A 26,424-nucleotide genomic window follows, 5' to 3' on the forward strand; every position below is an offset into this window, starting at 1 on the left:
ATTCCCAGTTTGTTTACGGAAGATTTCGAGGAACTTGCCTTGGAGTCGGTGGCTTTGAAACCCCCTGATTCTTTTCTCAGGTATGTAGAAGATACTTTTGTTGTTTAGCCTCATGGCACAGAATTTGAATGACTTTTTAGCACTCCTGAATTCCATCCTTTTGAATATTTATTTCAGGATGGAGGTGGAAAAGAATGACAGCCTTCCATTCCCTAACGTGTTGGTCAGGAGGAAGGTGGAGGGTACGTTGGGATACATCGTTTATATGAAGCCTGCTCATATTGACTTGTATATGCAGGCTGATAGTTGTCACCATCCGGATCAACACGAACGATTACTTCGTACCTTGGTTCACAGGGCTCATGTTATGTCGGACCCTGAGAGTTTGTCAGCTGGGTTAGCCCATCTCGAAGTCACCTTAGCAAGTACCCTTATAAATAGAGGTGGTAGTTTCTGTTTAAAGTCTGCATGGAATTCTGCTCAATGCATAGTTTTCCGCAAAAAGGAAACTTGTTTATGCGGTCACAAGGGTCTGGCAACGCAGTCAGTTTTCTGTTTACTGCGGATAAGGTACTACTCTGGGACGTGCAGGTCCAGTAGAAAGAGAAAGGCCTAGATCAGAACCATCTACAGAAAATTCCAGACCTTTCAGTGTGAAGTATTACACACAGGATAGGGTAGACGAATTCGTATCGAACACCTCCAAACAGTGTTATCGCCTTTCATATCTCTTGCAACTAATGAAAAACTGAAAGATATGAGACGAAAGAACACATCTGTCAATTCAATACCTGGGCCCGTTTTCGCTTGAGAGTGGATACCGGAAGCTTTCCAAAGAAAAGTGATCACTATAGCGATAAAGAAAGAATGTATCGTCCAGCTATCCTTAATGTAAAAATCATGTGTGATATGTTTATGAAAAAGGAACATGATTTTCTAGAAAAAAAAATGGTTCAAATAGCTCTGAGCACTATGGGACTTAACATCTGAGGTCATCAGTCTTCTATAACTTAGAACTACTTAAACCTAACTAACCTAAGGACATCACATACATCCATGCCCAAGGCAGGATTCGAAACTGCGCCGTAGCGGGTGCTCAGTTCCAGACTGTAGCGCCTAGAACCACTCGGCCACCTGTGTCAGCCATGATTTTCTTATCATAGCTCCAGGACGCGTGAAGAGGCTTTCTTTCTCGTAATTTTTCAGTGAATATTACGCTCTAGGATTTGGTCAACCTGTGAAGGATGCCTGTGAAACATGCGAGGAGGTCAATTAAAATACTGAAAGAGCCTCCCTCAATGAGAATGCAGAGAGTGTGGCCGTTGCCAAACTTCTGGTGCATAAACGCAGAGCCAAAACCTTTTACGACTCACTTGAGGAAATCACTGCCAAATGCGTGAAGGAGCCTAAACAAAATGTGGGAATATGTATTGATTTCATAGCCGACATCTCTCTGCCTTGCATTCCTGTTCAGGAAGCCTTCTACTAAAGGCAACCTATTGTGAATGTTTTCAGCACGCATAACCTAGCTTCGTAGGAAATTACAGTTTTAATCTACCATAAAGATGAGGGGGGATAGGATTCAAATGAAGTGTGTACGGAATTGAACTGTACGTATTAGGGGACAGTTGTCCGTACCAGAAGAAAAACAATACTCTGGCTAAGATGATGATGGCACTGTGTGTAACGGCTGCCAAGTGCCGGCTTTTACCCTAAAGTGTGCGACTTTTTACGGTCTGTCTTATGTTAGACTTTTTTTAGGTTAAGCACGTTTAAGGTTGAACTCACAAAAAACTGACTGTAACGAATTAGTAATAAACAACCGGAAAATTCCAGAAGACACTATTTCTATTTAGAATAGGAAATTCCGCTTTTAGGGCACAATGTCAAGCTACATTTAACGCCTAGTGTGGCTGCTCTATTTTCTGAGCTAGCAACCCTAGCTGCGCGAGATCAAAAAGTTCAATGACATTAGTTATTCTTCTCGTTTTAGGTCACTTGTTCATGCCGAATGATGTGTATTTCGGGATTAGTTGAAGAAGGAGGAAAGATACTACTCGGTGGATGACGCTGTTGAAGCTATAAAACATTTCTCAAAAAACGATAACAAGTTTTTCATCGTTCAAATAAAGGTCGATTCTTTTGTCGACAACAGTTCCAGATCACCTACATTTTATACAAGAACCTGCCTCAGTAGTGATTCCAATGGTAAAGTTGTTCCCAGACATCTGAAAAGGGTTCTCAGTGTTTCAAAATACCATGAGATGACCTTTTCAGCTGAAATCCGCATAGTGTCTACAGGCAATATTGCTGGATTGACGATGGGCACTTTTAGGCTGTGAAGAGCTGTACAGCCTTAGGAACGCCCTTCAAAGAAAGTCTTCATATCTGTACTGCCTATAAACAGCAACAAAATGGATGACTTCGAGAAATATTTGGCTTTTGTTCATTAAGACAAGATGCAGTTCTGGAATTCATTGACATCATTGCCGATAACAACGGAGTCTTGTGATGTACTCATAGATGGAGATAAATGAGTAATGAATCAACGAAAAAAGTCAAATATTATTCAAAAATGCGTAACAAACAATGTTTATTACAGTAAAAGACGATTGTATGTACAATTATATTTTAAAAGACGTAACTTAACCCTAAAATTAATTTGAAAATCCAATGTATTGCAGAAAGGGACTATGTCGAAGACCAAAAAAGTCGTCCCTCCTCTTTCCCCTTGCGTCATACTTGGTACCTACACTATGTGATCAAAGGTATCCGGACCCCCAAAACAATATATTTTTCATATCAGCTGCGCTGTGCTGCCACCTGCTGACAGGTATTCCGTATCAGCGACTTCTGTAGTAAAATGGGGCGCCCCACGAAACTCACGCACTTCGAACGTGGTCAGGTGACTGGGTGTCACTTGTGTCATATGTCTGAACGCGAGATTTCCACGCTCCTAAACATACCTAGGACCACTGTTTCCGATGTGATAGTGAAGTGGAAACGTGAAGGGACACGTACAGCACAAAAGCGTACAGGCCGTCCTCGTCTGTTGGCTCACAGAAACCGCCGACAGTTGAAGAGGGTCGTAATGTCTGATAGGCAGACCTATGCACATCAGCACACAGGAATTCCAAACTGCATCAGGACCAACTCCAAGGACTATGACATTGAGGCGGGAGGTGAGAAAACTTGGATCTCATGGTCGAGCGGCTGCTCATAAGGTACATATCACGCCGGCAAATATCAAGCGACGCCTAACTTGGTGTAAGGAGCGTAAGCATTGGACAATTGAACAGTGGAAAAACGTTGTGTGGAGTGACGAATCACGGTACACAACGTGTCGATCCGATGGGAGGGTGTGGGTATGACGAATGCCTAGTGAACGTCATCTACCAGCGTGTGTAGTGCCAACAGTAAAATTCGGAGGCGATGGTGTTATGGCATGGTCGTGTTTTTCACGGCGGCGGCTTGCACCCCTCTTTAGATTAGATCAGATTAGATTAATACTAGTTCCATGGATCATGAATACGATATTTCGTAACGATGTGGAACGAGTCGAATTTTCCAATACATGACATAATTAGGTTAATTTAACAACATACTTAAGTTAATATAACAACTTTATTTTTTGTGTTTTTTTGTTTTTCTTTATTTTTTTTATTTTTTTTTATACTTTTGTTTTGTTTTTTCTTTTTTTTCTTAATTTATATCTAAAAGTTCCTCTATGGAGTAGAAGGAGTTGTCATTCAGAAATTCTTTTAATTTCTTCTTAAATACTTGTTGGTTATCTGTCAGACTTTTGATACTATTTGGAAAGTGACCGAAGACTTTAGTGCCAGTATAATTCACCCCTTTCTGTGCCAAAGTTAGATTTAATCTTGAATAGTGAAGATCATCCTTTCTCCTAGTATTGTAGTTATGCACACTGCTATTACTTTTGAATTGGGTTTGGTTGTTAATAACAAATTTCATAAGAGAGTATATATACTGAGAAGCTACTGTGAATATCCCCAGATCCTTAAATAAATGTCTGCAAGATGATCTTGGGTGGACTCCAGCTATTATTCTGATTACACGCTTTTGTGCAATAAATACATTATTCCTCAGTGATGAATTACCCCAAAATATGATGCCATATGAAAGCAATGAGTGAAAATAGGCGTAGTAAGCTAATTTACTAAGATGTTTATCACCAAAATTTGCAATGACCCTTATTGCATAAGTAGCTGAACTCAAACGTTTCAGCAGATCATCAATGTGTTTCTTCCAATTTAATCTCTCATCAATGGACACACCTAAAAATTTGGAATATTCTACCTTAGTTATATGCTTCTGATTAAGGTCTATATTTATTAATGGCATCATACCATTCACTGTACAGAACTGTATGTACTGTGTCTTATCAAAATTCAGTGGGAGTACGTTTACAAGGAACCACTTAGTAATTTTCTGAAAGACAGTATTGACAATTTCATCAGTTAATTCTTGTTTGTCAGGTGTGATTACTATACTTGTATCATCAGCAAAGAGAACTAACTTTGCCTCTTCATGGATATAGAATGGCAAGTCATTAATATATAATAAGAACAACAAAGGACCCAAGACTGACCCTTGTGGAACCCCATTCTTGATAGTTCCCCAGTTTGAGGAATGTGCTGATCTTTGCATGTTATGAGAACTACTTATTTCAACTTTCTGCACTCTTCCAGTTAGGTACGAATTAAACCATTTGTGCACTGTCCCACTCATGCCACAATACTTGAGCTCGTCTAGCAGAGTTTCATGATTTACACAATCAAAAGCCTTTGAGAGATCACAAAAAATCCCAATGGGTGGTGTTCGGTTATTCAGATCATTCAAAATTTGGCTGGTGAAAGCATATATGGCATTTTCTGTTGAAAAACCTTTCTGGAAACCAAACTGACATTTTGTTAGTACTTCATTTTTACAGATATGTGAAGCTACTCTTGAATACATTACTTTCTCAAAAATTTTGGATAAAGCTGTTAGAAGGGAGATTGGACGGTAATTGTTGACATCAGATCTATCCCCCTTTTTATGCAAAGGTATAACAATAGCATATTTCAGTCTATCAGGGAAAATGCCCTGTTCCAGAGAACTATTACACAGTTGGCTGAGAATCTTACTTATCTTTTGAGAACAAGCCTTTAGTATTTTGCTGGAAATGCCATCAATTCCATGTGAGTTTTTGCTTTTAAGCAAGTTTATTATTTTCCTAATTTCAGAGGGAGAAGTGGGTGAGATTTCAATTGTATCAAATTGCATAGGTATGGCCTCTTCCATTAACAGCCTAGCATCTTCTAATGAACACCTGGATCCTACTATATCCACAACATTTAGAAAATGATTATTAAAAATATTTTGAACTTCTGACTTTTTGTTCATAAAGTTTTCATTCAATTTGATGGTAATACTGTCTTCCTCTGCTCTTGGTTGACCTGTTTCTCTTTTAATAATATTCCAAATTGTTTTAATTTTATTATCAGAGTTGCTGATATCAGACATGATACACATACTCCTGGATTTTTTAATAACTTTTCTTAATATAACAGTAGTTTTTATAATGTTTGATAGTTTCTGGGTCACTACTCTTTCTTGCTGTCAGATACATTTCCCTTTTCCGGTTACAAGATATTTTTATACCCTTAGTAAGCCATGGTTTGTTACTAGGTTTCTTATGAGTATATTTAACTATTTTCTTGGGGAAACAGTTTTCAAATGCATTTACAAAAATGTCATGAAATAAATTATATTTTAAATTGGCATCACGTTCACGGTACACCTCATCCCAGTCTAACTGCTGTAGGCTTTCCCTGAAATTTGCAATTGTTAAATCGTTGACTGAACGTACTACTTTGGAGGACAGTTTGGTATTGCTGAATGGAGCTATGTATTATATTGTAACTAGCTGTGCACCATGATCAGAAAGACCATTCTCAACAGGCTGAGCATTTATCTGGTTAAACTTATCTTGGTCTATAAAGAAGTTATCTATCAGTGAGCTGCTATCCTTTACCACCCGAGTAGGAAAATCAATAACGGGTGTCAAATTGAAAGAACCGAGTAATACTTCAAGGTCATTTTTCCTATTACCCTCTTTCAGAGAATCTACATTGAAGTCCCCACAAATAATAATTTGCTTCCCCCTGTCTGACAGATAGCACAACAAGGATTCCAAATTTTTCAGAAGTAGATTAAAATTTCCTGATGGGGACCTATATACAGTTACAATTATAAATATGCCTTTATTTAATTTAAGCTCACAGACACATGCTTCTACATGTTTCTCTACACAAAACTTTTTTGTTTCTATACTTTTTGCACAATGATAACTTTTGACATATATGGCAACTCCTCCTTTCTCCATATTTTCTCTCATTACATGTGCAGAGAGCTTATATCCACTTACATTTACCTTATCCATATCAGTAACAGTGTGATGCTGAGACAGGCATAGTATATCTATTTCATTCTCAGATTCTAAATCTTCTAAACAAACCAGAAGCTCATCTACTTTATTCTTTAAATTCCGAATATTTTGATGAAATATACTTACATTATTTTTAATTACACTTTTATGAGAACCTTTCCTTATTCTAACATTTGCAGTACTCTCCTGTCTGAGTTTCTCATTGTGCTTAGGCCTAGTTCCTATACCAGTGGTCACATGGTGTTCAGAGAGGCAGATTATGTCAACTGGGTTGGGTGACTTTAATTCATCAATGCAATTACCTAGGACTGAGATACAACTTGGTGGAGATAAAATATCTGGTGATTGGTGAAAATTTATAATTGACAGCTGTGATTGGTGATCCAATGTGCTAGAATTGTGCTGTTTAATTTCTTTCCTAAACTGAAGATTTGTTTCAATCCTGACCTCTCGTAGAACTTGACATCTTTCTGTCTTACCTATCCTAAAAAAGGTGCTGCTCCAACACCTGTAACCACTGGTATTTTACCATTCATGGCAGTGCCACCCCCCATTAAATTTCCTGCTATTACCCCAGCCAGTTTCCCCTTCCCTTTCCTGTTGAGATGTAGGCCGTGCCTGGTACAGTCCCACCTACTGAGATAATCAACAGGAACCACACCAATATGAGCCCCCGCACCCGACCCAAGCAGCCGTTCCAACTCCAAATTAACTCTCCCGACAGAAGAGTTCAAATGAGGCCGGTCATGGCGTCTCAGGACAGATACAAATTCAACACTGATGTGTCTCGACGCCGACGCAATCTTTACCAGGTCACACTCTACACTGTACCCAGGATCTCTGTCGATGCTGTTCCCTGGCCCTCCCACAATAACCACGGTGTCTTCCCTGGTAAATCCTTTACATAGTGAACCTAAATCCTCTGTCACCTGATCCAGACTAGCACTTGGTTTGAAAAAAATTTGTGACCTTGTATTCTGGTCCTAATTCCTCCTGCAGAAGTTGGCCTACACCTCTGGCATGAGAACTGCCTAACAACAAAACTTTCTTCCTTTTCGATGACTTTCCTACATTCTTTTTCAATTTCCTATTGAAAGTTTGTTGTGTCCTGTCTACACCTACCTCTGCTTGAGGCTCATCAGTTTCTAACTGAAGCAACAGGTCAAACTTATTTTTGACATTCACCACAAAACTGTCACACTTAGTTCTAGGCCTGTTCCTTCTGCTACCTGTTGCCACTTCCCACCTCTCTTTGCCCTTCTCCCTCCTTAACCTGTCCAGATCTTCCCTAGCCTGATCTAGCTCAGCCTGAAGGGCAGCAATTTTCCCCTCCTGTTCCACTATCTTCCTATCTCTGCTGCAAATACTACATAACCACTGATGAGCCTGATCCACTTTCCCAACACCCACGCCACTGCAGTCCCCCCAGTGAAAAAAACTACTGCATCCATCACACCAAACCCCGGAACTAACAATTCTACGGCAAGTCAGGCACTTCTCACTCATGGCAAAAATAATACTTTAGCTACAATAAATCAATTAAATTACCGAAAATCAAAAAAGACGTTACAAGAATTAAGCCTATTCACAAATGTATATAAGCAAGTTTCTGATTTAAAATTCCGCTGTTTTTCTGAGATATGTATTAAAACAATGAAGGTATGCGCTATTTATTATATATTTCACTCGATGGAATGAAAAAAAGGACAATTAAACGAGATACTTTAACTTTGATTCTCCAAAAGCGTTACGAGAATTAGGCCTATAAACAAATGTATATAAGCAAGTTTCTGATATAAAGTTACGCTGTTTTTCTGAAATCTGTATTAAAACAAAGAAGTTATACGCTATTTACGGTAGTTTACTTATTTGTTACCGAGAAACTAGTTAAATTACCGTGAAACAAGAAACAAACACGTTTACAAAATTTAAGCCTAAGCGCGACTTCGCGAAGTTACGATCTTTTCATGTTTTCTGAAAAAATACGCAAAGAAAAGTCAAACCTTTAACGGCAAGACTAAACGATACACTAATGGACGTATTTAACTTGTTGTCGGCGTTAAACTAAATTATATTTTTGCGTAGCACTATCATAGCACGGGCTTTAAGCACCTTCTTGCTTCCAACTGTTGAAGAGCAATTCGGGGATGGCGATTACATCGTTCAATACGATCGAGCACCTGTTCATAATGCTTGGTCTGTGGTGAAGTGGTTACACGACAATAACATCCCTGTAATGGACTGGCCTGCACAGAGTCCTGACATGAATACTATAGAACACCTTTGGGATGTTTTGGGACGCCGACTTCGTTCCAGGCTTTACCAACCGACATCGATACCTCTCCTCAGTGCAGCACTCTGTGAAGAATGGGCTGCCATACCCCAAGAAACGTTCCAGCACCTGACTGAACGTATTCCTGCGAGAGTGGAAGCTGCCATCAAGGCTATCGGTGGGCCAAGACCATATTGAATGGTCCAAATGGCTCTGAGCACTATGGGACTTAACTTCTAAGGTCATAAGTCCGCTAGAACCTAGAACTACTTAAACCTAACTAAACACATCACACACATCCATACCTAAGGCAGCGGTCGCGCGCTTCGAGACTGAAGCGCTTAGAACCGCTCGGCCACAACGGCCGGCCACCATATTGAATTCCAGCATTACCGATGGAGTTCGCCATGAACTTGTAAGTCACATTTCAGCCAGGTGTCCAGATACTTTTGATCACATAGTGTACATGTGAATAGCAAGCAAGAATACGCACTTCTAGAAACCACAAATACATGACAGAAGAGAACGACATTCTCTTTTTTGTCTCTACTGTAAAAGTAAGAAACGTGGAGATGTTGCTTTTGTGCAGTGACTGGTTCATATAGATAAGGACAAATGTGCTTGCTTTCTATATTTTTAATTTTCCGGACCAATATAGCACTACACGCTACACGCCTGCAGTCTTAAATCTTATTTTTATGCCCTCATAGCGTTTTGCAGACTTTTATAGAAATGGTCTACTAATTTTATTTGGTTTCCAGCACGTCTTTGTAATAATTGAAGCTAAGCTTGATGGTATTATACAGCACTGCTAGCTTAGCTGAAACATTGCTTTCTCTCTCTCTACCTTCGTCCTTCCCCAACACTACCGCAAAAAGACCAAGTTTCCAGCAAGTCAGCACGAGGAACGGCAGAAGGGCGAGTCATCCTCGCGCTGCTTCTTCCGTGAACGCAGCCTAACCTGTTCCGCAGTTCTGCTGTCTCATCGCCCAAATTACCTGAGCAGCTGCCCAACGCTGGTGACTGCCGACTAGAGCTGTCGGTTACATATCGATATATCGATGATTGTTCCGGCTGTATATCGGATATCGACATCGAAATGGCAGCATTGAGCGCCCATATTTTCATTATTTTTTTCGTAATTGTCGATAAATATTTGTTGTTTGGAAATTGAAGTAGAACATAACTTTACTTTCAAAGTGTGTAGGAATGTTCTTACTTTTTGAGCTTTTATAACACCCCCTGGAGGGGGAGGGGGGTGGGGGAAGGGGTAGGGAGGAGGGTGAATGGAATAGCAAGACTTCCAATATGAAGAAATATCACACCAGAGGGCATCGGTATTCTTGAAGAACAGTTGCTGAAAAAAATGACAAAAACCTAAATGACAAGATTGGTCATTTCGGTGGGTGAGACTTGTGAGGGGAAATGCTAACGTAATAGGCGCATGTTGCTACCAACACAAACTGCAACGTTTAACTTCACCACGAAATTTTGACACTGCAACTGGTAGATTTCTGAAGTCACCACAAATGAAAAAACAGGGAAGTTGCTATGAAGTGTTCCGGGCAAATCCGATATGTGACGAAACCGAACGACAGACCCATCGACACCTTTTATGGTGCTACTTACATGCAGTTAAAATTGTTAGTAAAGTGGTTATCGCAAAGCGTGAATGTGAATCGTTTCCCTTTCCGTTCTTGTTCTAATGAGCATAGACAGGCTACTAGCTTGTTGATGTACATAATATCTAATAATAAGTCAATACTTACATATACAGCTCTAAAACCGACAGTATATTTACAATGTGCAGCCGATGGATGGTCTTATAGGCCGGTACATCGATATTTTTTACCATCCATAAATCGATACTTCGATTCTCTTTTGATATATCGAGGCCTGGTACTCTTTTGATACATCGAGGCCTGGTGGTGTTGTGTTTTTAAATATCGATGTAGCGGATTCCCGACAGTTTTAAAAATATCAACCGTCCTACACCGACCGTTTCATAACGGTCATGGCAGACTGCTGCTAACTCCGGCTACTTGGTCCCAGTTACAATTCGCGTAATTAAAAGCTTCCAGCGGTAACAAAAATTTGTTTTTGCAGATTTCATATAATTACCAAGCGTGTTTAAAAATGTAAAATACTGTCATAATCTACTCGTATAGTCTTACGTTAAATGTTTAACACAGTAAGTCAAGCCGGCCGGTGTGGCCGAGCGGTTCTAGGCGCTTCAGTCTGGAACCGCGCGACCGCTACGGTCGCAGGTTCGAATCCTGCCTCGGGCATGGACGTGTGTGATGTTCTGTGGTTAGTTAGCTTTAAGTAGTTGTAAGTTCTAGGGGACTGATGACTTCCGATGTTAAGTCCTATAGTGTTCAGAGCCATTTGAAAGCCACAGTAAGTCAAGCATTAACTTTAGAAACTGTCTATATCTTGGACGATTCTGCACCCTGTGCTATAAATGTACAAATGATTCTTTAATTTCTGTGCCAGTCATCCTTTTTCGTTTCGATTAACACAGTCATATTTTGTTTTTCTCATTTTCAGTTCTCTAACAATTTCTCCTTCGTTATTCCTTGACTTTTGTATGTTCCATGTTCCAATTGCCACTGTCTATTTCCGTATTTTTTTCTATTTCCCCTGTAATGTATTCTATATTATCCTACTGTAGTAGGAACTTGTGCAGTGACGGAAGATGAACTAGTTCTTCGACGAACTGTATGACATAGTAGAAGAGATAAGAAACAAAAGATAGATTATTATAAATGAAGATTTCATAAGAAAAACAGAGAGACAAGCAGGAACTAAAATAATATGACCACAGGGAGAGAATATAGCAAACGATAGCAGCATGAGATTAATTAACAGGTACGAACAAAATAGCTTTCATCCACACAAAGAAATTCATAAATATATTTTTGTAAACCCTTGCCGCCTGTTTTGTGAAGGCCTCGTCGCTACTGCTGTGGTGGCCGAATTGCCACTGCTGTTACGGTAGTAGGAGCTTGCGAGTTCAGAAACTGCTTCTGATGCAGTACACTGCTAAGACAATGTCTCCCTGCCACTATTACACAGCTATGCCCCAGGATCAGGTAACAGGATAGTAGAACAAAACTCTCACACAATTTCACAGAACATGTTGTTGCTGTTGTTGTGGTCTTCAGTCCTGAGACTGGTTTGATGCAGCTCTCCATGCTACTCTGTTCTGTGCAAGCTTCTTCATCTCCCAGTACCTACTGCAGCCTACTTCCTTCTGAATCTGCTTAGTGTATTCATCTCTTGGTCTCCCTCTACGATTTTTACCCTCCACGCTACCCTCCAATACTAAATTGGTGATCCCTCGATATCTCAGAACATGTCCTACCAACCGATCCCTTCTTCTAGTCAAGTTGTGCCACATACTCCTCTTCTCCCCAGTTCTATTCAATACCTCCTCATTAGTTATATGATCTACACATCTAATCTTCAGCATTCTTCTGTAGCACCACATTTCGAAAGCTTCCATTCTCTTCTTGTCTAAACTATTTATCGTCCATGTTTCACTTCCATACATGGCTACACTCCATACAAATACTTTCAGAAACGACTTCCTGATATTTAAATCTATACTCGATGTTAACAATTTTTTCTTCTTCAGAAACGCTTTCCTTGCATTGCCAGTCTACATTTTATATCCTCTGTACTTCGACCATCATCAGTTATTTTACTCCCCAAATAGCAAAACTCCTTTACTACTTTAAGTGTCTCATTTCCTAATCTAATTCCCTCAGCATCACCTGACTTAATTCGACTACATTCCATTGTCCCAGTTTTGCTTTTGTTGATGTTCATCTTATATATTGCTTTCAAGACACTATCCATTCCGTTCAACTGCTCTTCCAGGTCCTTTGCAGTTTCTGACAGAATTACAATGTCATCGGCGAACCTCAAAGTTCTTATTTCTTCTCCATGGATTTTAATATATGCTCCGAACTTTTCTTTTGTTTCCTTTACTGCTCGCTCAATATACAGATTGAATAACATCGGGGATAGGCTACAACCCTGTCTCACTTCCCAATCACTGCTTGCCTTTCATGTCCCTCGACCCTTATAACTGCCAACTGGTTTTTGTACAAATTGTAAATAGCCTTTCGCTCCCTGTATTTTATCCCTGCCACCTTCAGAATTTGAAAGACAGTATTCCAATCAACATTTTCAAAAGCTTTGTTTAAGTCTACAAATGCTAGAAACGTAGGTTTGCTCACAGAACATAGAAAATGCAATTTACAACAACCGTCTGTTCACTTCGTTTACTAAACGACGTTCCCTATCTAAGTCAGCCCTGGGCGATGATCTATAACCAAGTGGGCGAGAGCTGCTCTTCCATCTTCCGAGTAGGCTTCTGTCCCCTGTCGTCCTGTCACTCGCGAATTGTACTCGGCCGCCAACTGGCCGAGATGAAGTCCGTATCTTCATCCTCAGTACAGCCCGTGGCGATGGTGGAACTCGCGCTACTGCGGCACTGACACCAGCTCTCGATTTACTTCGTAGTCGTGGCGGTGTAATACGACGATCTCTCTTCAACATTTCGTAGCTGTCTATCTTTGATACTATACATGTATTGCGTCATTGGGTTTCACTGCAAGTGATAAGAAGTCTCACGGATGTGGTTGCTGTTTTTACGACAACGCATATCCTGATTGTTATCAATCGCGTGACAAGGGACTACGCTTTTACGCCTATCAGTATGCGGCCTTATCACTTTACTGGCTCATACATCTTTATTTTTCTTCAATGAGTGATCGTCAGGCAGTAATACTCTCATGAGCATTTTTAATTATGGGGTGCATGGTTTTGCAAGGGGCCATTTTTGAAATAATTGAGGTGGTCAGACTGTTTATTCACGAAGAGCTAAAACTTTACTTGGGATACACAAAAATATTGCAGCCAAAGGATTGATAGTTTTGCACTCAGTATTTGTTGTAGCTAGAGCAGCTTACAATCTTAAAATTACACACGGTTACATTAGTACACATTGGTTGGCTCTTCTTACGGTATTAAGATTATGGTACAAGGTTCTTTATTGAACTTAATGATGTTAAATTATTTCGTCATATGGTTTCGTAAGAAACAAACTGATCAGGCAGGGAAGCAGAAATGGAGATTATGGGAATTCGTTTGAGAACACGAAGGTACGTCAGACTAAATAAATCAATTTTGGAAATAAATATTGTACAGACGAATTGCTACTTGCGCGAACAAGAATATATAGACCCAATTTTGTACGTATTGCATAGAATTGGTTCAAATGGCTCTGAGCACTATGGGACAACTTCTGAGGTCATCAGTCCCCTAGAACTTAGAGCTACTTAAACCTAACTAACCTAAGGACATTACACACATCCATGCCCGAGGCAGGTTTCGAACCTGCGGTAACGCGGTTCCAGACTGTAGCACCTAGAACCGCTCGGCCACCCCGGCCGGCTGCATAGAATTCTTTGAGGTCTGCAACAGTGTTAGGAAATTTATAACAAAATACTTTCACAGCTTCAGTCATACTTATTTTTCAATATTTACTGGCACGACGCGTTTTCGCGGAATGCTGTCGTTATCAGGTCCTTAAATGTTACTTACACAATGTAGTTTAGGAAGGGCGTTCTGAAGAATCTTGTTGCAATTCTGTGCATCGGGAACAAAAACGTGAGTATGTCGTAGAAGACACAGAGGTGAAGAGGAGAAGAGAAGTTTCCAGGAAGACCTATTCTGGAATTGGCATGGTGCCCTCCTTTCACACGAACTGCCGTTGTGGTTTGAATCGTACATGGTGTTCACAATATCGAGAGGAATCTTCTCGCTGGCAAGTATAAAATACCTGCATATGAGAATATGCAGGTATTTTATACTTGCCAGCGAGAAGATTCCTCTCGATATTGTGAACACCATGTACGATTCAAACCACAACGGCAGTTCGTGTGAAAGGAGGGCACCATGCCAAGTCCAGAATAGGTCTTCCTGGAAACTTCGGTTAGCTGTCGGCAGACGGCTAGGAAATGTCGTCCTTGGATAACAGCTGTGGCAGGGCGGAAAAATTGAATCAGAGACGCCGCCAGTAGACGGAAAGTCGAGGGGAACCTAGCTTTCCGAGAAGGAATTTTCTCATAGCTAATCACGTGGAATTCAAACATGGCAATCAGATAGTAATGGATTTCTGGGGAAATTCCTTTGGAGAGGTGAGCTAAATGACGCCACGAAGACGTGTCACAAGCCACGAGATTGTAACGCCACCTCCCATTGGCTAGAGAATGTACCACGGGCAAGCCAACGCGAGTGAATGTCGATTCACGCTTGACAAAACGTGAAAACATTCGACAAGGCAGTTGAAAATTTTCACAGAAGTCGTCGACGGACGGAACTGGGCGTCAACGTCAATGTTTGTCGGGAAGTAAGTTTTGACGCTGTCATTATCTAATAATAGCCGATGTTATCATATTCTTGCAGCGCTCGCTCACGTTATAGTAATGGATTTTATACTTTTGTTTCTTTTCAGATTTTATTTTATTACTTGCTTTGTTTTCGTGTTAGATGTCTATAGTCGTATGAGGATTGGATTCTTTTTCTTTCAGTGTTGTTTCACGAAAGAAAAGAAGTTATTTACGTTTTACAATACCTAGACAAAAAGGCCTACGTCGTGCGTGGGTAACATCATAAATTTAGGAAAGAATTTTCATTAAATTATGTTTTTTTAACAGCGGAAAGTTCACCTCTATAGAAGGAGAAAATACATTTGCTTTTGATGTCATATGAAGTGCAAGAAAGGGAAAAAGCCAAAATGGATCATGTAAAACAGTTCTACACATTAACTTATAAATATTGTTTGATGTATTCGTGCGCATAAGATACATTTTCAGCTTTTTTTTACAACTCTTTTGCTATTGTTTCACTTCTCAGAAATATTCCATGCATTGTCAAAAACATCCGTAAACATCCGTTATGGATTTTGTTTTAGCCATTTTAGCACACTGACCAACTCTGTGGCTGAGTGTTCAGTGTTATATGGCTGCCATGGGAAAGACCTGGGTTCGATTTCGATACTGCCAGGGAGTTTTCCACGCGGTGCACTCAGTCTCGTGATGTCAAATGCTATTTGGCCGAGCAGTGTTGGCTCCATGGTCTGGAAAGTCTGCAAAACGGCCGGGAGAGCAGTGTGCTGACCACATGCTCTAACATACCGCTTCCGCTTGACGCTGCAAAGTAGAGTATGACACGGTGGCCGGTAGGCATCCCTTGAGCCTTCACGGCGTGACAAAGATCATCATTTTTTTCCGTTAGTTCACTGTACCATTGCTAGCTTCTTAATTCTGATTCTGCGCTGCCTGACTAAAACGTGAGGCACTCAGGGGACATGTCAATGTTAACTGCGTACATGTACTTACCAATGGCAGGTACGTAAATGATTACAGTTGCAAGTCCCTGAGGCATCTAGAACGGCTCACAGAGTACATAAGCTTTGTTCTTGTTTAGTGCAGGTAACAGGTCTGGTATGGTATATAAGTGGCGTGAACAACAGCAGACGTTGAGTGATCTCTGTCTGGAAAGTGAAGATGCCACATACACTACGTAGCGTTTTCAGCACCCTCGTTGCGAGTCTCCATTTGTCGAGCTGGTCAACACCTAGATTTAAGCGCCATTCGGATGAGACAGCAGCTCACTGCTGGACTGCATGAGGGCAGGCATTCTCATCGTCGAGGTCCCGGTAGACCACTTCTGACCACCACAATAGATGATCGTTCTGTTGTACACCAGACACATCGTAATCCCATCATATCTGCAGCTGCAACATTTGTGTCAATCTGCACCATTGGTCGGAGGCCAGCAGCAACAGCAGCCGGAACTAACGTCCCATGCATAGCCTACTGTGAACACGACAACACAAGCGGCTACGTTTGGAGCAGTGTCTTTACCACAAAGCTCGGTCTGCTGACGAATGTCGAAGCATTGCCTTCAGCGATGAATCACGTTTCTGCTCTTCTCCAGAAGACCATCGTTGGTGAGGATGGCCGCGTTCTATTGGGAGATCTCATTCTTCCGATATTTTGAAGAGGCACAGCGGCGTCACTTCTGGCGTCATGCTGTGGGGAGCTTCAGGGCACGGCTGGTGGTGACTGAGGGAACTCTGACGGCACAACGGTCAGTCACTCACACCCTACATCCTCATGTGTTAATTTTCAAGCGACAGTATCGTGGTGTCACTTTTCAACAGAAGAATATTCGTCCACAAGTGACACATGTCTTTATGAACTGGCTGGGTGATGATGTACTCCCGGTTCCAGCAATATGCTCAGATGTGACTCTGATAGAACATGTGGGTCCAGCGCAGTCGTCAACTCCATCCCAGTGCCAGTATCCTGGACATCAGGAAGAAGTTAATAACAATTGTGAGCCAGCTCGCCTCAGGAGGGGACACCTTTCTCAACTGAATCAGAACATGCATCCTGACCAGAAGGGGATAAACTGCCAAGTTCTTTATAACTATAAATCGATTTTGTAATTACTGTAACAACATCACAAACCCCCTCGCCCTTCAAGTTTCATTTCGTGCACTCCTCCCTTACTGGATGTTGCACTTTTTTTGTCAGGAACTGCAAATTCCGACGTTTTCCATCAGGGACGATACCACGTAACCTGAGTCTTGGCGTTCAGTATTGAACCAAGCGATATGATGTAGCATTGACGTTCCGTTTTTACTATCGACGCTCCTCCATTTGACCATGACGTCGCCTCTCGATCCGTCCAGTTGACATGTAGTGGCTCTGAGCACTATGGGACTCAACTTCTGAGGTCATTAGTCCCCTAGAACTTAGAACTAGTTAAACCTAACTAACCTAAGGACATCACAAACATCCATGCCCGAGGCAGGTGACATGTAGTGTGAATCGCCTGTAAACCTTTGAGGCATAGGAATATCAACGAAAGAAAGCACTCTGTGAATAGGTCCTGTTCTGTTTTTATGTTTGTTGCGTGCTGCTTTCATGGTGGTTGCATCCAGCAGCGTATATAATCTGACGAGCTTATTCAAAACACGGAGAGAGGACAGTTTTTGAGTGGTGAGCCGAATAGAGCTTCATATTTTGGTCCGAAAGAAGCCAACACGATGGCATTCAGTCTACGGTCCCGTCCAAGCGCCAAATCGTTAAATCGTTGCCTCTAGCTGCCACACGAAGCCCATTTCCATCGCTACCAGGATGCGATGCGATTCGGACACAGAAGTTTCCCAAACTACTTGCAGAGGATTCATTTGTTAGATTCCCTCACTATCGATTACAATTCGACAGGAGATATCAACCACAATCAGGAAGTATAGCTGACACTGAGAATCGTTACATCTAGTGACAGCTAACGTGCCTCTGTGCCGCAACATTAAGAAATAGTGTTGTTTTGACATACATTCATGTAGTCATCACATACACTCCTGGAAATTGAAATAAGAACACCGTGAATTCATTGTCCCAGGAAGGGGAAACTTTATTGACACATTCCTGGGGTCAGATACATCACATGATCACACTGACAGAACCACAGGCACATAGACACAGGCAACAGAACATGCACAATGTCGGCACTAGTACAGTGTATATCCACCTTTCGCAGCAATGCAGGCTGCTATCCTCCCATGGAGACGATCGTAGAGATGCTGGATGTAGTCCTGTGGAACGACTTGCCGTGCCATTTCCATCTGGCGCCTCAGTTGGACCAGCGTTCGTGCTGGACGTGCAGACCGCGTGAGACGACGCTTCATCCAGTCCCAAACATGCTCAATAGGGGACAGATCCGGAGATCTTGCTGGCCAGGGTAGTTGACTTACACCGTCTAGAGCACGTTGGGTGGCACGGGATACATGAGGACGTGCATTGTCCTGTTGGAACAGCAAGTTCCCTTGCCGGTCTAGGAATGGTAGAACGATGGGTTCGATGACGGTTTGGATGTACCGTGCACTATTCAGTGTCCCCTCGACGATCACCAGTGGTGTACGGCCAGTGTAGGAGATCGCTCCCCACACCATGGTGCCGGGTGTTGGCCCTGTGTGCCTCGGTCGTATGCAGTCCTGATTGTGGCGCTCACCTGCACGGCGCCAAACACGCATACGACCATCATTGGCACCAAGGCAGAAGCGACTCTCGTCGCTGAAGACGACACGTCTCCATTCGTCCCTCCATTCACGCCTGTCGCGACGCCACTGGAGGCGGGCTGCACGATGTTGGGGCGTGAGCGGAAGACGGCCTAACGGTGTGCGGGACCGTAGCCCAGCTTCATGGAGACGGTTGCGAATGGTCCTCGCCGATACCCCAGGAGCAACAGTGTCCCTAATTTGCTGGGAAGTGGCGGTGCGGTCCCCTACGGCACTGCGTAGGATCCTACGGTCTTGGCGTGCATCCGTGCGTCGCTGCGGTCCGGTCCCAGGTCGACGGGCACGTGCAGCTTCCGCCGACCACTGGCGACAACATCGGTGTACTGTGGAGACCTCACGCCCCACGTGTTGAGCAATTCGGCGGTACGTCCACCCGGCCTCCCGCATGCCCACTATACGCCCTCGCTCAAAGTCCGTCAACTGCACATACGGTTCACGTCCACACTGTCGCGGCATGCTACCAGTGTTAAAGACTGCGATGGAGCTCCGTATGCCACGGCAAACTGGCTGACACTGACGGCGGCGGTGCACAAATGCTGCGCAGCTAGCGCCATTCGACGGCCAACACCGCGGTTCCTGGTGTGTCCGCTGTGCCGTGCGTGTGATCATTGCTTGTACAGCCCTCTCGCAGTGTCCGGAGCAAGTATGGTGGGTCTGACACACCAGTGTCAATGTGTTCTTTTTTCCATTTCCAGGAGTGTATATATAATTAAGGCGGGGACGGCCAGTGATCTCTTCTGCGCATATATACACTAAGCTCGAACTCTTACGAGAATCGGCGAAATGACGCGAGCAATGAGGCTAACGGGAAGGGGCACTACATTGAGAAATGAAATGAAATGAGCGTACGGCATTGTTGGCCGGGACACCCCATCCAGGGAAGTTCGGCCGCCAATTGCAAGTCTTATTTCAGTCGACGCCACACTGTGCGACTTCCGCGCCGGTGATGAGAATGAAATGATTATGAGGACAACACGAGTCACCGAGCGGAGAAGAACTCCAATCCGGCCGGGAACTGAACCCGGTCCCGCTTGCATGGAAGGTGAGCACGTTACCACCCAGCTAAGCAGGCGGACACTACATTGAGGATTTGGGTCTGACGGGATGTGGGCTAAGGTAGTGCGTGCAGTTGCGATGACCACTGTGTGTAGGGCCTCAGTGGATACAGGCGTGGTAGCTCAGCCTGTTCAGTTAGATGGTTAGCTACCGTCTGTAATTAAAAAAAAGCTGAGCGACTGGCTGAAAGACGAACTTGAACGGGCGTTATGGGATGTACACCATGAACAAATTCAACGAAAAGTAGCGAATACAGTCAGATGAAAAAAGGTGGTCAGAGCATCTGCCTAGTAAGCAGAACACCCGGGCTAGAATCCTGGTCCGGCATACATTTGCAACTTTGCCCATTGATTTAATCCATGCCCACTCGCAGCCAATGTTTCATTTGTGCGTAATCTCAGTGATTTTTATCTTTTGTGCAAACCTTCATTTTGCTATACAACTGGAAGCGCCTTAGGTACATTTTTATGGTTTAATGGACTGTTCATCAAGGTCACACCGAAGTAAGAAAACAGCTTCAGGCCACGTCAAATTTGATCATGATATTTGCTTGTTTTGCGCACTTGTACCACAACGAACTGCTGAAGCCGACTGTGTAGAAGAACAGAAGTATAATGTGTAACAAGCGGTAAAGATTTAAGTACCGAGTGAGGTGGCTCAATGGTTAGCACACTCAACTCGCATTTGGGAGGACAACGGTGCAAACCCACGTCTGGCCACCCTAATTTATGTTTTCTGTGATTTTCCTAAATCGCTTCAGGCAAATGCTGGGATGGTGCCCATGAAAGGGCACGGCTAATTTCCTTCCCATCCTTCCTTCATCCGATGGGACCGACGAGCTCTCTGTTTGGTCCCCAACCATCCAAAGATCTAAATATAGCGACTTAAAAGCGCTACTATCGATAGTGTCACTTGAAGCAGAATTTTTTAGAACCACCGATTTTCTTAGAGAATAAGGGGATCTTGGACATTAACAGTCAAACTATATTGGACTATAAACTGATGTAATCAGCAGGAATCAGAGAAGTAGTGATGATAAAATTTTAACAGACTGGAGAACATTGCAAGCATTGCTTCGTATACAAGATGACAAAATTATGGTGGTCGTGAGATGCGATGGAGAAAAATAGACAAGAAATAGAAGATAAAAATTTACGAACCCAGAACATGTCTTTAGCTGGAAATGCGCTCACCCACTCAACTGTCCGGGCACTACCTACGACCTCTCCTCTCAGCTTCATTTATGCTTTCAGCAGATAGGTCCCACTAACTGAGCAACCTAGGCACGACCTTCGATCCACCCTCCTCCCCACCCCTCCCCCTTTTCCCTCACCCACGCGAAACTGAGCTATGCCCATATCTCCCACCTACTCCCCAAAGCAGTGGGAGAGCTAATGCTGCTATGACAGGCAGTGTGTGATGTCTGGAGAGCTACGTTGCTTTCCTTTGATTCTTTCCCACCAAAAGCTTTACAGTAAACTAGCAAATTACCGGTCGTAGCTTCGCATGTGTCACTCACTAAGAGAAAACTACGTGAATTGTTTGTAGGTATTCTTGTACATTACTAGGTTTCCAGCGCTCTCCATGTTTTCAAATGCGTATGTCTAGTTTCAACTACGAAATACGTGATGTTTTCTGGCAGATTATATTCATTTTCATAGTTTTTAAAATGTTATCTTCATCTGATACTGTTTTATCCAATCGACTGAGCCGAAATTTTGCATCAACGAAGCTTTCTTACATGGAAAGAACATGTACTACTTTCGTTTTGTTTAGGACGCAATACATAATAATCATACACACACTGTCGATAAATTTAAATGCTAACATTATATTAGGTCTACAACTTTGCTTCCACCGTTTTGCAATAGACGACAGTAGCGGTAAGTGGGGTTCAGGTGGTTGGTCATAGGTGTAATACAATAAGCTTAGGCACCTGTAAACATAATGCCATAAAAATAGTTGATTTGTGATTGCATCATAACGTTATTCTCGATTGAGTACGTCAACATACATACCCATTTCTCGCCATTTGCGGGAAGTTTTAATTTTCTGCTTTAACATGAAGAAATCTGCGGCTGTGGCTCTCAAAAAGTTGGGTAAGACCAATGGCGAGGGAACTATTAGTGGAAGAACGTGCAGAGAACGTTTTCAACTCCTTACGAACGATGTTGAAGACCGGCATGGGGTGGAAGACAGAACGTTTTCGTAGCTACTGAAAAAGACGAAGACAGTCGCAGGACATCATTATCGAGGCCAGCACTGAAACACAAACGGCCACAATACAGCGAGAGACACGTGAAGGTAATTTTGTAGCAGGTCAGTGCTCGACACCATGTCGCAAAACCCGTCAAAATATACATGGAAACGTTGAAATGAGAAGTCCTATCCCTCCCGCCGTATTCTCCACACGTTGCTCTCTCTGACTACCACTTTTTTCGATCAGTGGCATACAGTCTGGCTGACCAGCACTTCCGATCATATGAACAAGTGCAAAATTGAATCGATTCATGGATCCCCACAAAAGACGCCCAGTTCTTCCGCTACGGGATTCGTATGCTATCCGAAAGATGGGAGAATGTAGTGGCCAGCGATGGGCAGTACTATGAATCATAATTTTTTGGTAAGTTTTCCACAATAAAGCCGCGAACTTCGAGAAAAAACGGTGGAATCAAAGTTGTAGACATAGTGCAATCTTTTTATACTCGGATTTTGCAAAACACGTTCTGCTGCAGGTTTAAGTTAGCACACTTACGGGTTTTAACTGCCATTAAAATACGAGTATATGATCTGAGGCATCCAGAAAGCTCCAGAAAGTGGTTTAGATTCTAATTTTTCAAGTTTTTTCAAGGGGATCTCTCGTTTGGACCTCCTTGTGATCTATACCACATTGTTGAGTCGTCCCTCCCATTACGAGGGCCATTCCAAAAGAAATGCACACTATTTTTGTAAAAATACAGTTTTCATTCCGCATGTGTGAAAGTTGTACAGTGTGTAGATACATCCTTCTCGCTGGTTTTCAAACTTAGTTCAACCTGTTCCCGTGAGTGGCGCCGTCACAGCATGTCTTCAAGATGGCCAGAAGCAACGTGCTGTCACAGAATTCCTGTGCTGTGAACACGAGACAGTGGGAAACATCCACAAGAGGTAGAAAAAGGTGTATGGAGATGCTGCTGTCGATCACAGTAGAGTTAGTCGGTGTGCAAGCAGGTTACGTGATGAAAGCGGGCACGGCAATATTGGGGATTGTCCTCGCAGCGGTAGGCCTCGTACTGCACACACTGCAGACAATGTGCAGAGAGTTAACGGATCGGTGACTGCTGACAGACGCATCACAGTGAACGAATTGTCACGCTACGTTGGGATAGGGGAATGAAGTGTTTGCAGAATACTGACAGTGTTGGCGTTAAAAAAGGTTTGAGCCAGGTGGGTTCCCAGGATGTTGACAGTGGCTCACAAAGAAACAAGAAAAACGGTATGCAGCGAACTTTTGGAACAACACAAGAATGGTGGAGATGAATTTCTTGGAAGAATTGTGACAGGCGATGAAACATTGCTCCATCATTTTTCACCAGAGACGAAGAGGCAATCAATGGAGTGGCATCATGCAAATTCACCCAAAAAAAAAAATTCAAAACCACACCTTCTGCTGCAAAAGTTGTGGCTACGGTGTTTGCGATTCCGAAGGACTCTTGCTTGTGGACATCATGCCAAGTGGAACCACCATAAATTCTGATCCATATGTGACGACACTGAAGAAACTTCAAGCTCGACTGAGTCCTGTTCGACCACATCGGCAAAAGCAGGATGTTTTGCTGTTGCACGACAATGCACGGCCACATGTCAGTCAAAAAATCATGGAAGCGATCACTGAAACACCCGCCTTACAGTCCTGACCTGACTCCATGTGACTATCATCTCTTTGGGAAATTGAAAGAGTCTCTTGGTGGAACAACGTTTGAAGACGATGACTCCCTTGTGCACGCTGCCAAACAGTGGCTCCAACAGGTTGATCAATAATTCAAAAACAGTCTTAATAGCATTTATTATTATTATTATACCGCCAACCGGTTTCAACCCGACGTAGGGGTCGTCTTCTGGGCGTTTACACCATTGGTCGACTGCTGGTGGTACAAATGGCTCTGAGTACAATGGGACTTAACAAATGGCTGGTTCAAATGGCTCTGAGCACTATGGGACTTAACATCTGAGGTCACCAGACCCGTAGAACTTCGAACTACTTAAACCTAACTAACCTAAGGACATCACAAACACCCATACCCGAGGCAGGATTCGAACCTGCGACCGCAGCGGTCGCACGGCTTCAGACTGTAGCGCCTAGAACCGCTCGGCCACTCCGGCTGGCACTATGGGACTTAACATCTGTGGTCATCAGTCCCCTAAAAGTTGGAATACTTAAACCTAACTAACCAAAGGACATCACACACATCCATGCCCGAGGCAGGATTCGAACCTGCAACCGCAGCGGTCACGTGGTTCCAGACTGAAGCGCTTAGAACCGCACGGCCACACCGGCCGGCACTGCTGGTGGTGTCACTCCTGTCTACATAACGGCAGGAAACTATCCTGTAGACAGGAGTGACACCACCAGCAGTCGACCAGTGGTGTAAACGCCCAGATGACCTCTACGTCGGGCTGAAGCCGGTTGGCGGTATAATAATAATAAATGCGATTAAGACTGTTTTCGAATTATTGATTAATCATACTAACCGCTGCTTCTCTCCACAACCATGTTGTCCAAAATTCCAACAGGTTGGTCCAGAATTTTACCGTGCGGGTATACAAGCGCTGGTTCCAAGATGGCGTAAGGCAGTTGAGAGGGATGGAAATAATGTGGAGAAATGAAAATATTGAAACTTCCTGGCAGATTAAAACTGTGTGCCCGACCGAGACTCGAACTCGGGACCTTTGCCTTTCGATGGCAAGTGCTCTACCAGCTGAGCTACCGAAGCACGACTCACGCCCGGTACTCACAGCTTTACTTCTGCCAGTACCTCGTCTCCTACCTTCCAAACTTTACGGAAGAGGTACTGGCAGAAGTAAAGCTGTGAGTACCGGGCGTGAGTCGTGCTTTGGTAGATCAGTTGGTAGAGCATTTGCCCGCGAAAGGCAAAGGTCCCGAGGTCGAGTCTCGGTGGGGCACACAGTTTTAATCTGCCAGGAAGTTTCATATCAGCGCACACTCCGCTGCAGAGTGAAAATCTCATTCTGGAATGAAAATATTGTTTCTAAACGATGTATCTACACACTGTAAAACTTTCAAAGATATGGAATAGAAGATGGATTTTTTTAAAAAAAGTAGTGTGCATTTCTTTTGGAGTTACCCTCGTAATTTAGTGCTGGTAACGGCCGTGGCGGTACTAGTTAGTGAATGACAGAATTACCGAGTGCTCCCATGATCTCGTCGAAGTTGTCGTCGGCGGCCTTCTCGAGCTTGTACCTCAGCCCCACGCACTCCTCCAGCGACATGGCGCCGTCTCCCCTGGGTCCAGAACGTGACTGTTGCACACTGCGGACGCAGCAAGTGCACTGGACGCGCGAATTTGCACGCCCGCTACGCTGTTTACGTTGCGGCAGCCGGCGCGGTGGGGACTATATACAGCCGCGAAGGCCGTCGGTAGGACTGGAGGGGAAGCCTCCGGCTATGGCCGCAGAGCTGATGCGCACGCGCCGGCCACGGCCTGAGGAGCCCCCGAGCATCCGCGTGTGCGGACGTCGAGTGTCCCCGCCTCGCTTATCTCGTCCTCCTTATCTACATTCATTTGTATCTCTGACCGATTCACACTCTTTCATCAGCAACATCTCTTCCCGGAACTAACAAGTTCCCGGATCAGCTACCGCAAAAAAGTAGCCTTCAGCTCCATCAGAACTGACGCAGTCACAATGCTGCGCCACAGTCTTCGTCTGCTCGCGTCTTCAGTGTCGCCGTTCTACGCCAAATTTCACTGTTGCGCTTTTCAGTCCGCGAACTGGTTAGCAGCGGTGTATCCAAGGAACAAAAGATTAATAAAGGAGCTCCACACAAGGCAGCGAGTGGTAATAATGGCAGGTAATAAGTGGAGACAGATGAGACACGTCCTGGAAGACATATTTGACAAGGGTGTTGGTTGTCACCGCTGTGTCCTCCGGAAGATACGAGCCACAACCTGCTAGGATAGTCTGATAAAACAGCAAGAAAAAATGTTTGTTTCGCAAACAACTCACCTTAATTCTCGACATAGTTTTCTTTGCGGGATATACACTTGGTCCAGCGATCCTCCAGCTTTTTCATCCTATGTGAAAAATTGTCTCTGTCGAACTCTCGAAAATACTCTTCATTTGATGAAAATTTCTTCCGAGCAACCCAAAATGTCAAGTTAGGGAACAAGAAGCAGTCACTTTGGGTTGGGCTCAAATGGCTCTGAGCACTATGGGACTCAACTGCTGAGGTCATTAGTCCCCTAGAACTTAGAA

General features: G+C 43.4%; 1 protein-coding gene across 1 annotated transcript in view; it reads right to left on the reverse strand.

The window, feature by feature from the left end:
• Nucleotides 1–25,557, reverse strand: part of LOC126419167 (fatty acid-binding protein, muscle-like) — a 99,479-nt gene extending 73,922 nt beyond the window's left edge. Inside the window, exon 1 of the mRNA XM_050086295.1 lies at nt 25,356–25,557. Within this exon, the coding sequence (XP_049942252.1) occupies nt 25,356–25,440 (85 nt within the window). The 5' untranslated portion in view covers nt 25,441–25,557. The remainder of the gene's footprint in view (nt 1–25,355) is intronic.
• Nucleotides 25,558–26,424: the final 867 nt, after the last annotated feature.

This window comes from Schistocerca serialis, chromosome 9 (assembly GCF_023864345.2).
Source record: "Schistocerca serialis cubense isolate TAMUIC-IGC-003099 chromosome 9, iqSchSeri2.2, whole genome shotgun sequence".
NCBI lineage: Eukaryota > Metazoa > Arthropoda > Insecta > Orthoptera > Acrididae > Schistocerca > Schistocerca serialis.